Raw genomic sequence first — 18671 nt, 5'->3', positions numbered from 1 at the left:
AAATAGGATTTATAAGTAACAAAGAGGTAAACTGTTATAATGATTAAAAATACATAAACATTTGAATTAAAACAGAATCTATTAATTAATAATGTTCAATAATGTTCAACCTAGAATTAAATAGATCACCAATCTCCCCCTCATACATGAGAACAATGGACTGTGCCTTCTATTGGCGGGAATGAGATAGTGACTGGAAGTTCGGTTCTTTTCCACCAACTGGTAAAAAAAAAAACGGTTCACCAGTTCTTTTACGTAATGACGTCACTTCTATCTCCAAGGTGGATAAACAATACATATACAATACATAATTAAAATAAAGTAATTTGTAATCATAAATTCGTCCCATCATTCAAGTCCTCAGTTCACTCGTGTTCATGTTTTATTACTATCATGCATGCTTAGTATCTCCAGCTCATTGGTTCTCCGTATCAAATGTGTCTGAAAGAAACAGTAGCAGTGTGTGTAAGTCTGAGCTGAGAACTGCTGAAACCTGAATATACACAGTCGACAAAGCTGAAGTTGAAGTTAACCGGTCTGAGGCTTTATTCAATTCAGCAGTAAGTTACATGGTTTTACTTCGAGTATACTATATTATACTATACTCAACTATATTAATACAGTATAGTAATGTACTATTTAACTATATTTACTGCTAACATAGAGGAACAATTTCAAAAACTGGTACTAAGAGCGATTGTGGGTAACGTCACTTCTGTTTGTGTTTGAGGCAAGATCCCAAACGTAGTTAGCTCGCCCCTCCCTCCCGTTTCATGCATCATGAAAAAAACGATCATGCACACGTATTTCTTAACGCGACAAAAACACTATTTTCAGATTGACGGTCTGCCTCAATGATGTCTCATTCTGTGAACTGTAAAATGTGAACTTGGCTGCTTTGGATAACAAAGTATAACAATATAAAATCTGCAGTCGAGCCATGTTGTATCATACGACTAGTTTTGCTGGTGCTTCACTGGAAGCAGCTGTATGATAAAACGTACCAGAATCAGTCATATAGCTACAGATCTAACGTAATGGGGAAAACACAACAGCTACCTGGAATAATATTATAACTGCTTATTATTATTATTACTTATTGTTATTATTTTTATATCACTAAATCCCGACAATCTGATATTCGCTGGAGCTAAGTTTAGTCGAGCTTCGCTCACGTTTTTTTAAAGAATTATATTTTCCCACGCAGCTCATATAAAAGAAGAAGTAGAAGCGACTCACCTGTCCAGAAGAAATAGTGCAACCTCGGCGTCTGATTGAAAAATGTTCAATTCATTGAGTTCTCTCCACCGTTCAAAAGCCTTCCTGATTATTATTTGTTTCTTTGACAAAAAACGACCGTATTCCCTCGCCCTAAAGGCGGGCATACACTGTGCGATTTTCGTCCGATTTTGAGCCGAATTCTGACTCGTGCGACTCTTTTTCGTGTCGGACCGATTTTCAGCTTTGTCGTGCGTCGTTTGTCGTGCAGTGTTCGTGCAGTGTACAGGGAGAAACGAGAGGCGATTAACCTCTCACGATCCACAATCGGATGAATTTCTGCCATGTCAGAAATTTTGGTCGCTCCTCGTGACTATATCGCACAGTTGAAGCAAAGCTACGAACCGATTGCCCTAAACTCAGTGTTTTTTCCCTCACTGCGCCTACACGAAAACAGAAGTTTAACCATTTCATCTGCAGCAAAAATAAAATTAAAATTAAAATTAAAAGAGGGAGATCTTTAAGTTCTGTAGTTCCAACTAGCTACAAATTACTGTTGCTTACCTCCAGTTCGTGTTGCAATATGGATAATATTACCCACGTCTTCCAAGCCACCTGCGATGTAACGCCTCTTTTCATTAATGATTAATTATGGCAATGTTCGACATATTATTGACTGTTAATAGTTATTTTATATGCCTATAACTTATTGTAATCGACCTAAATGTTTCAGACAATTTTTAATGAGGAGTAAGATTATGTAATATTTTATTATCCTCACAGCATGTTGGTTATGTGCTGTGAAAATATTGCGTGGCAAATTAATTATAATAGCGGATCAATTTAATTATAAAATTAGCCTATAGGCCTCCCCTAATAATGACAATTCAATAATACTAATAATAATTAAATGCATAAATTGAAAATGCTATCATCTTGATATTGATAGCAGATGCTTGTTTTTGGGATCCACCCAAAAACTGCAAAAGATACCCCAGTCTTATCTTCACAGCCGATACACACCTAGAATTTTGCCAGCACAACCAGTTCTTTACAGTATCACAAGCTAAAAGTAACACAGCCACCTGGACGACATGAATAAGCCATATCTCAGCACCAGAACATTGTACAACATGTTTGTTGGCTTGTATGCAATCATGTACCACAGTCTAGCAACCAAGTGGAGAGTTTTGCCATTGCAAGCACCACTTCACATTTTAAAATTGCAGATCATAGATGCACTTTTATGATGGATAGATGCACTTTTATGATGGACAGATGCACTTTTATGATGGACAGATGCACTTTTATGATGGATAGATGCACTTTTATGATGGACAGATGCACTTTTATGATGGACAGATGTACTTTTATGATGGACAGATGCACTTTTATGATGGATAGATGCACTTTTATGATGGATTAATGCCCTTTTATGATGGACAGATGCACTTTTATGATGGACAGATGCACTTTTATGATGGACAGATGTACTTTTATGATGGACAGATGCACTTTTATGATGGATAGATGCACCTTTATGATGGATTAATGCCCTTTTATGATGGACAGATGCACTTTTATGATGGACAGATGCACTTTTATGATGGACAGATGCACTTTTATGATGGATAGATGCATCTTTATGATGGACAGATGCACTTTTATGATGGACAGATGCACTTTTATGATGGATAGATGCACCTTTATAATGGATTAATGCCCTTTTATGATGGACAGATGCACTTTTATGATGGACAGATGTACTTTTATGATGGACAGATGCACTTTTATGATGGATAGATGCACCTTTATGATGGATTAATGCCCTTTTATGATGGACAGATGCACTTTTATGATGGACAGATGCACTTTTATGATGGACAGATGCACTTTTATGATGGATAGATGCACTTTTATGATGGACAGATGCACTTTTATGATGGACAGATGCACTTTTATGATGGATAGATGCACTTTTATGATGGACAGATGCACTTTTATGATGGATAGACGCACTTTTATGATGGACAGATGCACTTTTATGATGGACAGATGCACTTTTATGATGGACAGATGCACTTTTATGATGGATAGACGCACTTTTATGATGGACAGATGCACTTTTATGATGGACAGATGCACTTTTATGATGGACAGATGCACTTTTATGATGGATAGACGCACTTTTATGATGGACAGATGCACTTTTATGATGGACAGATGCACTTTTATGATGGACAGATGCACTTTTATTATGGATAGATGCACTTTTATGATGGACAGATGCACTTTTATGATGGATAGATGCACCTTTATGATGGATTAATGCCCTTTTATGATGGACAGATGCACTTTTATGATGAATAGATGCACTTTTATGATGAACAGATGCACTTTTATGATGGACAGATGCACTTTTATGATGGACAGATGCACTTTTATGATGGATAGATGCACTTTTATGATGGATAGATGCACTTTTATGATGGACAGATGCACTTTTATGATGGACAGATGCACTTTTATGATGGATAGATGCACTTTTATGATGGATAGATGCACTTTTATGATGGACAGATGCACTTTTATGATGGATAGATGCACTTTTATGATGGACAGATGCACTTTTATGATGGATAGATGCACTTTTATGATGGACAGATGCACTTTTATGATGGATAGATGCACTTTTATGATGGACAGATGCACTTTTATGATGGATAGATGCACTTTTATGATGGATAGATGCACTTTTATGATGGACAGATGCACTTTTATGATGGACAGATGCACTTTTATGATGGACAGATGCACTTTTATGATGGACAGATGCACTTTTATGATGGACAGATGCACTTTTATGATGGATAGACGCACTTTTATGATGGACAGATGCACTTTTATGATGGATAGATGCACTTTTATGATGGACAGATGCACTTTTATGATGGACAGATGCACTTTTATGATGGATAGATGCACTTTTATGATGGACAGATGCACTTTTATGATGGATAGACGCACTTTTATGATGGACAGATGCACTTTTATGATGGACAGATGCACTTTTATGATGGACAGATGCACTTTTATTATGGATAGATGCACTTTTATGATGGACAGATGCACTTTTATGATGGATAGACGCACCTTTATGATGGATTAATGCCCTTTTATGATGGACAGATGCACTTTTATGATGAATAGATGCACTTTTATGATGAACAGATGCACTTTTATGATGGACAGATGCACTTTTATGATGGACAGATGCACTTTTATGATGGACAGATGCACTTTTATGATGGACAGATGCACTTTTATGATGGATAGATGCACTTTTATGATGGACAGATGCACTTTTATGATGGACAGATGCACTTTTATGATGGATAGATGCACTTTTATGATGGACAGATGCACTTTTATGATGGACAGATGCACTTTTATGATGGACAGATGCACTTTTATGATGGATAGATGCACTTTTATGATGGACAGATTTGCACTTTTATGATGGATAGACGCACTTTTATGATGGACAGATGCACTTTTATGATGGACAGATGCACTTTTATGATGGACAGATGCACTTTTATGATGGATAGACGCACTTTTATGATGGACAGATGCACTTTTATGATGGATAGATGCACTTTTATGATGAACAGATGCACTTTTATGATGGACAGACGCACTTTTATGATGGACAGATGCACTTTTATGATGGATAGATGCACTTTTATGATGAACAGATGCACTTTTATGATAGACAGATGCACTTTTATGATGGATAGATTTTTTTGAGCTTCAATCTGTTGGCTGCAATTCACTGCCATTCACTGCTCGAAGGGCCAGGGTGTTTATTAATATAACTCTGATCGTATTCGTTTGAAAGAAGAAAGTCACATTCATCTAGGATGGCTTGACGGTGAGTAAATCATGGGCTAATTTTAATTTTGAAATAAACTTCTTTAATAGACCTTTCAGCCACTTGCAGATTAAACCACACAAAGCCCATTAACATGCCAATCCCTCTCAATAACCTCTTGTAGCCTAGAATTATTATAATTTTTTATCAACAGTCATCCATTTATTTTATGGATTAATATTATCATAAGGTATTTCCGAATCATGTTATGATTTTTTAGATAGATATATTACAGTTCTAAAAATTACAGTTTTATTATTGTTTTTATTTTGTAATGCTACTGGTGAATAATAATAATAATACAAATTGAAAGATTTTAAATTTTCTTTAAGGGAAAGTAATTTTACTTGTGAAATGGTTTAGTGACGTAAGTTAGTTTACCCGGGAAAACATTTAGGCGCCATCCGCGATGAGGAGATGCGTTCGTCATTCGCACGAGGAGATCGTCAGAGTCAAAAGTCAACAAGCTTGCTTTATAAACTGTTATCTTTTCAATTTGTAAAATGTTGACCAATTAAACAAAATACTGATAGCTATGTACAGACCAGCAAATTACTAACTTTCATCTGTTGCTTGCTTGTAGGATATTTCTTTTTTTTTTTTTTTTTTACATTTTACTTAATCTAAAGAATTAACGTCAAATTGCTGTTGTCTTTTAATAGTGTGTAAGCATACTTTTATTATTATACTTTAATATATGGTCTATATTACATATATATGTGGCATAAAATTTTATTCAAATGACAATAATATTGTGTATCGCGCATTAGCCCATTTCTGAGACAATATCACACAACAAAAAGCAGTTATCGTGACAGGTAGTGAGCATTGGCTTAAAGTTAGCGTTACTGTTTAGCTAACCGAAGTATTTAGGCCTAACTTAGCTGCTACTCGTCGTCTTCGTGCTTTTTCTGTGCACCATTTTGCGCTCTGCTTTGAAATCGAGTACATTTGGATTTTTATTCTTCCAAACTCTGTAATTTTCTGGAAACCCGTAATGTCTCAAATGACGCACTTAATTTGCACAGTCTGCTGATGACCGCTCTGTGTGAGGCAAGTTAATTTTTCCCGAGGCTTTCGCCTCCGACACAGAGAACACACGACACGACAGCATGCTCTGCAAAATGTTTTTGACATTCATAATCATGTAAACATAATTGGCGATATATTTTGTCACCAAACATTATTAAGTCAAAATTGATTATTGCTACAGGCCTAACGCTCGCTAGTTGCAGTTAATTTCTTAAGACTATTTTCAAAAATGGCGACAGAACAACCGCATGCCTATTTAAAAATGGCTAACTCTACTAAATTGTTATTAATACGTATTTATTCGTCCATATTTTTTTTTTTTTTTTTTTTTTTTTTAGAGAAATTGATGTTGTATGTGTTACTAGTAAGCGTTATCTATGGCAGCAGCAGGTGGACATTGATTGGACACAAACAATATGCTATGTCACCAATATGCTATGTCACTGTCATACAATCAATATTAGTCATTTAGCTTATGATTGTTTGCATTCTAACTTTTCTTTACAGAATTTAAATGCTAACTGGATGTCATGTCAAAACGGAAGCGAATTAGTCCTGTGTAGGACGCCATTAAACACATTCTGTCTGGCAAAGACAAACCATGCTTTGAGGAGAGATTCATCAATTTTCATAAAGGTTAGTAACAGTATTTTAATGCTTCTTTCATCCTATTCTGTAAGATAATGTAGCAGATAGGGAATCGTTCCAGAACCACATCCCCTCTTGATGTAAAACAGTTATCCACAAGTTTCCGAGGGGCGCTCATGTAAAAAATAAAGTGGGCGCAACTTCCGGTGACGCGGCGGAAGTAGCATTCCAATGGTATTTTGTGTGGTAGTTAGCGAAGAGGCTAGCTGTTTTTAGGTTAATAATTTTACAATTTAAAGTTGCAAACTTTTATGAGAGATGTCGTTACGGAGTTCAGGGACAACATGTGCTGTTCGCGGTTGTACGTATAACCGGACTAAACTTATCCAGTGGCTTAAACGTGAGTGTTTTGAGCATAAACCTAAAACAAAATCAGAGTGTTCTTGTCAACGACCGTACAGTTTCCATCACCTCCCAAAAGACGACGAATCAAGAAGAATGTGGCTGAAGAATTTAAACTTAAAAACACCACCAAAACAGCTGTTTGTGTGCTCATTTCACTTCGTGGATAAGAAGCCAACACATGATAACCCGTACCCAACGCTCTTTCTGGGTTATGAGAAGCCACCGGAGAAGAAGAGACGCCGACCCAGGATTCGACATGGCACAACAACAACAGGTAACATTAATGTAATGTCAGCTGGTGTGCTAGTTTTCTCTATGTTTTGATTATTATTATTATTAATGTTATTGTAAATATCAGGGCACAATGGTGCACAGTGAAAGATGCTAATTTAATTTCCTCTTTTAGCTAACATTTAACGTTACAGAATATCTGTACTGAGAAGATTAAATAGTGTTTGTAAAGACGCAAATGCCCCCTAATTGTTTTTTCTGCCACTAAACAAATCGTTATTGAAGTACTAACCACACAAACCACGGACCACCACTGCTAAATATGTACTTGATTGTATTCCCTGCAGATGAGCCTGATTTGATGGATGTTTCTGGGGAGAAAGATCCTTCCTCACAGACCTTCCATGATGCCCAGACACAGTGGTCAGACCCAGCAATGGAGGACCACACCTACTCCAAAGGACCTACCATCACATGTGTTATGACAACTGCCCCATCCTCGCTGTCTGTTGCAGATGTTGTTTTAAATGATGATGCTGACTGTCTGCTGTACACTGGGATTCCACTGCTTGAATTCAGAACTCTTGTGTCGTGCTTGCAACATTTTGCTCCCACATCATCATCATTGTCAGCAGAGGACCAAATCCTGCTGACATTGATGAAGCTTAGACAGAACTTTGTTATTGCTGATTTAGCAAGACGCTTCAAAATGTCACCTGGTCAGGTCAGTAAAACACTGAAATTCTGGATAGACGCGATTGCTGAGCACACCCAGGATCTCATTCCATGGCTGCCTCGTGAAACAATAAAGTCCACCTTGCCACAGGTTTTTATGGACAATTTTCCAAACACAACTTGTGTAATTGACTGCACAGAAAGTGTCTTGCAGAAGGCTAAAAATCTGGACTCAAGAACTGAATCTTATAGTCACTACTATGCAAACAATACTGTCAAGTATCTAGTAGCAACTGCTCCATCTGGGATAATTATGTATATTTCAGAGGCTTATGGTGGCAAATGTAGCGATAGATTCATCACACAGAACTCTGGGTTTCTCGACCATTTGCGTCGTGGAGATGAGGTGATAGGGGACCGTGGCTTCACGATCAGAGATTTGCTAGAGGAACGGAAAGTTCGTTTGATCACCCCAGCTTTTACGCGCAAGAAATGCCAGCTGACAAATGAGCAGGTCACTCGCACAAGACGCATTGCTAATGTCCGCATACACATTGAGCGCGCAATCAGGCGTCTCAAGGTGTACAGAATCCTCTCTCAAACTGTGCCTATTCATTTTGTCCCTAAAATCGACAAAATACTAAGAATCTGTGCAGCACTTGTAAATCTGCGAGGGGAGCTTATTTCTAGAACATAGAAACTATATCTTACATACTCAGTGTGAGCTCAAATGTTCAGTTTAAAAGGTTAGTTCACCCCAAAATGTAAATTCTGTCAGTAATTACTCACCCTCATGTAGTTCCAACCCTGTAAGTCTTTCGTTCATCTTCGAAACACAAATGAAGATATTTTTGATTAAATCTGAGAGCTGGATCCTCCGAGAGCTCCTCCAATGAACAAAAGTCTTCCGGGGTTGGAACAACATGAGGGTGAGTAACTGACAGAATATTCATTTAGGGGTAAACTATCCCTTAAAGCTCGATGGACTTTTTCTTTTAGTTGTTGTTTCATAGACCGCTATTTTCTTCTTACTTTGTACATTTGTTTAAATTTGTAATATTCTATAAATTCTCTCAGCATGTGATTGGATGTTCGGTACCTATGTTACAACCAAACTCAGGATCAAAATCTGAGATGACAGAATACACTGTTACCACATGTACCAGTTAATGTATTCAAATGACACATTCATTTATAATTTTGAATAAACTCCAAAGAACAATGACTAAGTGTATTTTTTATTAAGTTTGTACTTCTTATTTTAATTGTTTGTCAGCTCACAAAACTGTCTGTCACCATGCCTTAATTCCTATTTATAATTAATAATATTATTATAATAATATATGAAAACAGTGTAAACCCTCCCACAACTACCCATTAAAGATCCGCAGGTATGTCGGACAGAGATTAATCTTCTTGTCAGTAAAATCATCAGCCAACCTAGGTAGCATGTGTAAAAAGTAAAAATTCTGCAGCTGTTGCACTTGTGCGTCTGTGTAGTTTTTGTCATATGGAATGTCCAATTCGATGTCCTCACTTGGTGTCCAGATGACCAGCTTGCAGCTCTGAAGGCCCAGACACATCATGGTCAGTTGTACCTGAAAGGAGGATTAAGAGTACATGTTTGTAAAAAGAATCTGAATAATTTATTCATAAGTTTAAAATACAATATTAGTCTGATAATAAAGCTTTTTAAAAAAAAAATCACCTGAAGGTAGTATCCATCCTTTCCTTTAGGAAAAATCAGGTACTGTCCATCGCCTATTATTTTGATGTCACCATTTGGCCGTCCCAGAAATTCTGCCAGTGACGTGGAGCTCTTGAAGGGGCACTTGATCTCAAGTAGTTGCATTGAATCAAGGATCCCATCTGGGCTGGCTCCCAACCAAGGATGGTCAGGGTGCACGACCAGGCCTCTCTTCTCCACGGTATGCCCTCTGCTCTTCATGAGTGTGGTGACGTTGATCTCATTTTCTTTGCCATGCTGTGTTGCTGAATTGCCAGTGAAGGTTGAGTACAGATGCTCATTTAGAAATTTTTGAGGATCTGTGGTACTGCGTTTTGGGACTCGTTTTGCTGTGCTGGCTGTTAGACGCAGCTTTCTAGCATCATGCCATAACTGTGAAGCACTTTGCATCCTGGTTTCTTCCATCAGTACAGCCGCTTGTGCAGGGGACACTTTAATGTAGGCCTCATAAAACTCTGTGCACTTTGGACAGGTTAGTTTTGTGCTGTGTTCAGTATGACAGAGTGGATTACTGTTGGCTGGATCATGTTTGCTGGGGTCTGCCTTGCTGCTGTCTACATCTGCTCTGTAACTTAACTGAAGCAGCCCATTTGTCTGGAGCTGAAACAGTGGGGCCATCACTGATGAATTGCAGTGGGTTATGAACTCTCTGTGGTTCTTAAAAAGTTTGGGGGAGATTGTTGATTCTTGCGCTGAACTTTCTGATGGGCCTGGATATACGTGGTATGGTCTGTGATGGTTAAAATTAATATCCTTCACCTTCCACTTCCTTTGCACATCAGTGCATGCCATCCCTGTCTTGCCCTGCCTGACTGCATTCTCAACCTAAATTGAATTACATTTTATAATCCAACAATCTTGGACTAAAAATTTCAAGTGAAGGCTGCTGTGCAGCAACATATGCAGAACACAAATGACACACAGTAAAAATTTCAGTTTAGTACATTTATTAATTAATTAACAATATCACAATACAGTGATACATTTTTGTGCCCTTAATTATCCTTATTTTACTGACCTTCCACAAAAGTGCTGCTGCATGACTACACGAGCGTCCTGGCCCTGCAATACATGAACAGCCCGCTGTCTGTACTTCACCTGTCACTGATGCTAGAACCCAAGCCTTGTGGTGTGATACATGTAGGCTCTGGCTCGGCTCAATGTCAGCTTTAAGATACACAAGTTCGTTTCCGACGTCCTTAAATAATACCCGGCCGACTTTATTACTGTGTAGATACTGATATGCCTCCGAGCTTTTCAAATTGCTCATCGCTTTGCTGTCACAGGCTACTGAATCTACAAAATAGCTAAAAATGCTACTGTACGTGATACGAGGCCACTTCTTCATGTCATCCTCCCAACCATCTACTGCGGAGGGTAAAGGTAATGTTATTTCACCCTTTTTTATTTCGTTTAGGTTGTGTTCCCACATCGTTCGCTGAATAACTGTCAACTGTTGAATGAATGAATGAGTGTCAAGTTGCGCTTGCCGCTTTGTTTACATAGAACCGGAAGTCGCGCCCACTTTTGACGCAAGGCCTCATGGGGCGTAGGAAACTTGTGGATATAGGCTTCAAAATGTATAAATTTTGGATGAACTTGTAAAGATTATCTTGATAGACAAAACGTGTAAGGGTCACAACTCTTTCTTAAACACAGATCTTATTTTCCAAAAGTCTATGGGGAAAAGGCATTGCTTCTCGACCGAGGGAACCCATGCGCCGCTAACATCTGAGTTGTCCTACAAAGTGACGTCATCACTTCGGCACTCTATTAACGCATGAGTCAACATCAACGTCATCTTTCTCAGCCACTCCCTCTGTTCGCTGATTGGCCTGGTAAAAAAAATTATCAGAGAAAACTAAAGTACAGGCTTGTCCGACTTGAACCAGCGCTGCACAGACCCAGAGTAGTTCTGAAGGAAATGAAAATAAGGCAGAAGTATGTAGGAGGTCGGAGCCAGGCTTTGAACTTTTCAATTTTATGAAGCAATGTAAGTGCTTTGTGTGCACATAAAACCACCAACATAATTTAACACTTAAATATTAAAGTTCAATGCGTGTTCATCCAACAACATTTGCTCCAACGTCAACACAACACGCATGCGTCATTAATTATTTATCTTAATACTTTCTTTTTTTTGTAAATATGGAAAACAAAGCAATCTCGTTACTTCTGAAAAATTAGGTTAATGATGTATTTTGCCTTTCTGGGTCTTTAGATTCGATTTTAGATCCCTCAGTTTCAGAACAGCTAACTAACTATTTAGAAATACATCAGTATATGCACCCCCAACAGTATGGTTTCAGACAGAACCATTCCACTGAATCAGCTATCTGCGCATTATTGGAAAATGTAGTGCAGCCGCTTGATAAAGGAAACATCGTGGGTGCAGTATTCCTGGACTTAAAGAGGGCATTCGATACAGTAAATCATAGCTCATAAATCTTATCTCAAAACTGTCATCTTATAACATGTCACACCAGGCATTATCATGGTTCGAGTCATACTTGCAGGGACGAGAACAATGTGTAGTTATCGATCATGTAAAATCTGCCCCATGTAAAATTAAGACCGGAATCCCTCAGGGAACCATACTGGGGCCTATTCTCTTTAGCCTGAATGTGAATGAGCTGCCTGAAGTGTGTCCTGAAGTTGGTCTTCAGATGTATGCGGATGACACTGTGGTTTATGTTTCTGGCAAAAGCCCTACTGTTATCGGCAGTACACTGACCAAAAGTCTTGAGAAAGTGTCTAATTGGTTAAACAAATCATGTTTAACACTCAACCTGAGGAAAACTAAGTCTATGTGTTTTTCGATAAGAGCTCGGACAATAAATGACCTTAACATTAAAATGAATGGCGAACTAATCGACCAGGTGGAACAAGAAAAATATTTAGGAGTGATTTTAGATTCTCAGCTAAATTTTAAGAGTCATATCAAAAACATCTCAAGAAAAATGAAGGCCAGTATGAACTGTTTCAGAATGATCAGGATCTGTCTTACACTGGAATGTGCTCATGTATTTCTGAACACTATGATTCTGTCCCACCTGTCGTACTGCACCACCGCTTGGTCGCAGACCAGTCAAACTACCCTAAAGCTGGTACAGAGGCTTTATAACCGTGCCTTAAAAATTTTAGATGAAAAACCCATTCGATTCCATCACTGCTATATTTTAAGTAAATATAAAATCTTAAATTTTGTCAATTTTATTAATTTCAGACATATTAATTTGTTTAGTAAATGTTTAACTGGACTTGCACCTGAGCCACTCTGTAAATTTGTGAACAGGCTCGAACCCTCCAGATCAACAAGAGCTACTAGACATGGAGACTGTAAAGTTCCATTTTTTAAAACTTCTTTTGCCCAAAATGTTTTTTCTGTGAAAGAAGCCAATCTGTGGAACTGTCTTCCAACAAATATAAAGACCTTAACTAAACTGTCCACCATCAAAAAACTAACAAAAGCCTGGTTCATACAGCAGCAGCAGTGTGATCATGCCATATGAAATTGTATATTGTTGTGTATGTGAGGTGTGTATCTGTGTGAGTTTGAGTGAATGTGTTTATTTACTCATTTTTATTGGTGCTAACTGGTTTCTTGACATTTTACTGTATTTACTGTCTTTTTTTTTCTTCTTTCCTGTGTTTCTCTTGATTGTTAAAAGCCCTTCTAGGGACAGGTGTTGCGAATTAGCCTTGGCTATAAACACTATGATACAGGCATCGGATTGTTCTTTATGTAATAATCTATGTTTTTTTGTATCTGTCCCTATTCAAATAAACAGTAAATAAATAAATAAATAGATGTGAAGATAAACAAAAGTAGATTTGGAACAACATGAGGGTGAGAAATTAACAGATTTTTCATTTTTAAAATAACCCGTTAACCTTTATATTAGCTAGTTAGAGCATATTCAGGGTGCCAAGTCATTTGTACAAACATCCAAAACACCATACCTTTTGCTGTTCCATAACTGTAATTGCTTCCTCAGAAATGCCTCGATCTCTTAGGAAACTGAAAACATCAGTATTTTCCTCCATCGTGGGTCTGCAAAGTGGAGTACAAAAGAGTTGTAAATAGTCAAATAGGATAGATTAAAAATAATTTAAAAGGTTAGTGGGGAAAATAGAGGTATTCAACATTTTTTGACCTGTTGCATGTGAAACAGACAGAAATGCCAAGTATAATACTTGACTTGTCTTGACAGGTTTTTATGGTTTTTATTTTTTTCTTATCTCTTGCTTTTAATTAGCTAGTAAATCAAATTATCTGCTGAACAATAACAAATTATTTGTATTCAATTATATATTACTATTATTGTCCAAATGAAAATGTTATGATTGGTGTATGTAGGCTACTGCAAATTTTTGTGCATAAAGTCATCATGAATTTTATACAATTATTGCTCTGCATTTTTGATATGTGGAAATGCCCCAAGAAGACGGTTTGAAAAACATACACAAACCATATATTATCACATAATGTGTTCATTTTCCTCATGTTTCAAAAGGTTTCTGCTCTTTGTTCAACTTAGCTGGGTAATTTTTTTTTTTTCCATTTAAGCGATTTACTGGAACATCATAAATCATTACTTCAACGAGACCGTTTTTGGTGTTGTGTTTGAGAACGACCTGAGGCTTCAACTATTGAGCACTACATGAGAGCTACATAATGCACACGTGATCATCTCATTTTTTTTTTTTTTTTTTTTTTTTTGTGATCATCTCATTTTGAATAAGAATAATCCAAATCAGTTAGGTCACTCATATCTGGTCTCTTTTAGTTTAAATCTAGATTAGGTTTTAATAAATAAAAATACTTTCTGATGAGGCGCAAGTTTAAGTTTTTGCTTGATCGCAAGGCATTTTTTTATCTGCAGTTTGAAAACTCCAGTAGGCCTATCTGCTTCATGAACGTTAAGATAACCTGACAACTATGTTTTATATTTCAATTATATCTCTTGTTTAGTGATGTTTAACGTTACTGTAAGGTAAAGTTCCCACACGATTGCAGCATAGTGCAATAAATTTTACCTGCAACGCCACCGTGTAGGCTACACCTTGTGCAACGCCATCAAACTTACACAAATGTGTAAAGGTTTTCTAAAATAGTTATAGTATAGGAGGCTATAAGCATACCTGATGGATGTTGCAAGTTTTCGACCCCCAGTTCAACTGATACACTGGCTGCTGGCGCACAGGCGCAGGCCGCAGGGCTGTATAGTGTGTTTACACGTCTATGAAGCCAGGCGTGTTTGTAATTTCGACTTTAATCTCAAAACGTTTCGACTTTAATCTCGAAATGCTAGATTTTTTATTTTATTTTTTTACTTTTTTTTTTGTTGTTGATTAAAGTCGTAACGTTTCGACTTCAATCTCGAAATGCTAGATTTTTTTTTTTTTACAATTTTTTTTTGTTGATAAAAAGTCGAAACGTTTCGAGATTAAAGTCGAAAAATTTCGACTTTATTCCCCGAAATGCTAGATTTTTTTTTGATTTTTTTTTTTCCAGATTTTTTTTTTTTACTGATTTTTTTTTTTTTTTAGGTTGCGGTTCAGGGCTTGCGTACAATGCCATAAAAGAAGTGAGCGTGTGTGATTGGCAGTGAGTCCTGTGTGCGGACAAAATAGCTCAATACGAGAGGCAACGAGAAAATCACATCGTAATGTTTTAAAGAAGAGTGGTTTGATTAAAGTGGTGGATGGGCATATTTTATTATATTATAACCCTAAATAAAGCATCTCACAAAGGTATTGTTTAGGTTACATTAGGCCTATATTTTATTATATTTTAAGGCTAAATAAAGAATCTCACAAGGGTGTTGTTTAGGGCTCATTAAAAAGTTTAAAACCCCTTGCTAAAGAAATTATTAGAAATTCATAAGGAATAAACAATCTGTCACGTTTTGATTCGGTTTGGTTTTGATCTTCTGTTTGCATTCTTAGTCACATGTCCTTGGTTTTCCCGCCACTTTTCTGTTACCTTCATTAGTTCATCTTCGTCACCTGTGTTTTGTTAATCACCTTCATCTGTATCACCTGGTTTGGTTAATTCATGTCTGTATTTAGTTCCTTCAGTTCAGTCACTCTTTGGGAGTAGTTTCCCTGCCTGTTTGTACCTGTCTGAAGTTTCATTTTCCCCAAACCATCTCAGTGTAACAGAGTACTTTTCTTTCTTACTATATTCTATTATTGGAAAGAATTGAACTGTCTTTCATTTTCTTTAATTTATTTATTTTTGAGCAGGGACAATGCAAAATATACATTAACCTTAAAAAGGAGAGATGCATTTTACCAGGTTGTAGCACTTGTGCTGATTTCCACCTGTAGTCTCTGGGCAGGCTGATGTCAACAGATATACATATTAATAATCCATTTATCCCAAAAACAATATATATGGCATTCATTTACAAATACACTCACACATACACATCAATTACAATACATTTTGGGGACATGTTTGTTTTAAAAGAAGCCATTTTTTGGCCCGATGTGGAAAAGTGTTGATTTACACATGTGGTCAGTTCTGTTGGCAACTTGTTCCACTGTTTGATGGCCACACATGAGAAAGCTAAGCTGCCGAAAACTGTTTTACACCGAGAAATCGTGCACTCGCCCCGAACAGTCGACCTAGTGGCTCGAGATGTCATTTCTGAGCTCAGTGAGATCAACTTTTTTTAACAGAGGGGTTGCAGTACTATTTATGATCTTAAACAAGAGACAGATATTTGAATATATGATTGTTTTCAAACATAATATACTATGTTTTTTCAAGAATATGATAATAATGAAATAACTGAGATTTGTTGTCATAAACGTTAGAGAAGTTTTCTACAAAGATTCCAGGGGCCTTAATGCTGTTTTACATGCTTGTGAAAAACTCGTCATGCCGTATCGAAAGTGTGGAAATATCATCACATTTAGATGTAAATTAGATGCACCTATGGTCAAAGAGTTTCTAATATATCTAAAATGTGCTATATGAATTTAACGTGTTGGTAATCCTTTTAATATGTTTTTTGAAATTTGGATTTGGGTCTAGAATGACTCCTAAACATTTAATTTGGTCTACCTTTTTAATTTCCTGACCCTCAACTGATTTTGTTAAATGAATTTTTTTTTTTTTTTTTTTTTAGCCAAATAGAAATCTTTTCCATTTCCTTAGTTAACTTTTGAGCAACATCCTTAACAGTGTTACCATGAATATACACCATTTTGTCATCAGCATGCATTATCATTTTAGCATTAATACACGCACACGGAAAATCATAAATATAAAGTGAAGACAACAAGGGCCCTAATATAGAGCCCTGCGGCACACCCATAGTGCATGCTCGTAAGAGAGATGATACATTATTTATAGATACACTCTGCTGCCTTGCACTGAGAGAAGATTTAATCCAATTAATTGTACTTATACTAATAGAGAAATGTGTTAATTTATCTATCAGTAGTTCATGGATTACTGTGTCGAAGGCCTTACGCAAGTCAAGAAGTCTTTCGCCCCTACAACTTCTCCGCTATCCAGATTTTATTTCCTTTTTTAAGTAGCAACATGCTGTATCCGTTGAGTATCGTTTTCTGAAACCAAACTGGAGAGGATGCAGCATTGTAATCAAGATGTTTCACAAGCTGTGCTTCAACTACTTTTTCAAAGACTTTGGAGATTGTGGGAACGATGCTTATAGGTCGATAGTTAGAGACCTGGGGCCTCATTTATAAAACTTTGTGTAGGATTTGTGTCAGAAGTGGCATACGGATGAAACATAGGGCGTGCGTACGCACAGAAATATTCGGATTTATAAAACCGTGCGCACGCAAATCCTATGCATTTTTCCCTTAATAAATCACAATCAATTCTAAATGTAGTGCAGCTTTTGCGGCTTCATGTCACGCCCATAGTTGCCCATAAATAGTCCATGAAACGCCCACAAGTTAAATCATTCTTTGCATGATTGTGTTTGTGGGGTGCAATATAACATGTATTCGTGGTTTTTCTTTTTTTAAAAGTCTTATTTTTCATAAACTTCACCTTTATTGTCAGCCGCGCGCTCCTCTGTCCCCTGAACGAGCGGTTGACTTCCTGAGTCTATGAAACCACTCCCCCAGAAACAGGCAGTGGGCTCTGATTGGTTAGTTTGGGCCGGTGTGTTGTGATTGGCTAAACTGTCGCTCACATTGTCCGGAAGGTTAACGCCCATTACCTTTACGGGCGAAATGTGCCTGCGCTCCGGTCCAGATGCAGATGGTCCTGTAGTGGGACTGTGAGCAGAGCCGGCCCGAGGCATAAGCGAACTAAGTGGCCGCTCGGGGTTATTTTTTATTTTTATTTTTAGATTACTTAAACAAGTGACATAAATCAATGAATGAATGAATATGACTGAATGAATCATTCAAGACAACAAAACTCTGATTTAATGATCAATATACCTGCCTACAAGTTACAACTGCTGCTGTGTCTGCCTGCGTTTAAGTCATGCGCATAATCCTCTAGACACCTCGCGTGTGCATAGACAATTTGTGCGCAACTGCGCCTAGTCACGGTATCGGTATTGGAGAAAACAGCCCGCAGGGGAACTTAACCTTCAAGGTTTAAGGGTAGCAGTTTGAATAAATAATAAACATAGCAGTTTGAACTCTTCTCCACTTTATTATACCACACATCAGACCTCCAAAAACCCGCGACACTCCAGTAGCCTAGCAAGTGCGCAGTCTGCGCACGAACCATCTACGGCAAGCCCCGAGGGGAAAAATACATTGCATACACACATACAACGAGCGCCAGAACATTATTACCGGTATTATAGGAACAGACTTTGTTGGATTATGTCATGT

At 37.4% G+C, this 18671-nt stretch overlaps 2 protein-coding genes across 8 annotated transcripts in view; one reads left to right on the top strand and one right to left on the bottom strand.

The window, feature by feature from the left end:
• The window catches only part of LOC148997267 (NACHT, LRR and PYD domains-containing protein 3-like), a 133946-nt gene that overhangs the window by 76989 nt on the left and 38286 nt on the right, over positions 1 to 18671 (bottom strand). The window lies entirely within an intron of this gene.
• Positions 7041 to 9076, top strand: LOC120477253 (uncharacterized). The gene is made up of 2 exons (XM_039668759.2): positions 7041 to 7451; positions 7756 to 9076. The coding sequence occupies exons 1-2, from the start codon at positions 7091 to 7093 to the stop codon at positions 8778 to 8780; spliced, it is 1386 nt and encodes a 461-aa protein (XP_039524693.2). The 5' UTR covers positions 7041 to 7090; the 3' UTR covers positions 8781 to 9076.

The sequence above is a fragment of the Pimephales promelas genome, chromosome 2 (genome assembly GCF_988280905.1).
Source record: "Pimephales promelas chromosome 2, fPimPro1.hap1.1, whole genome shotgun sequence".
NCBI classification, from domain to species: domain Eukaryota; kingdom Metazoa; phylum Chordata; class Actinopteri; order Cypriniformes; family Leuciscidae; genus Pimephales; species Pimephales promelas.
The sequence above is the reverse complement of the archived record's forward strand: the minus strand, read 5'-3'. Positions and strand labels throughout refer to the sequence as shown.

Bases quoted from the DNA above. Each gene is read 5' to 3' on its own strand.
- LOC120477253 (XM_039668759.2), top strand. From the start codon at position 7,091: ATGTCGTTACGGAGTTCAGGGACAACATGTGCTGTTCGCGGTTGTACG. The intron at 7,452-7,755 runs GTAACATTAATG...TATTCCCTGCAG, and splicing joins ACATGGCACAACAACAACAG to ATGAGCCTGATTTGATGGAT.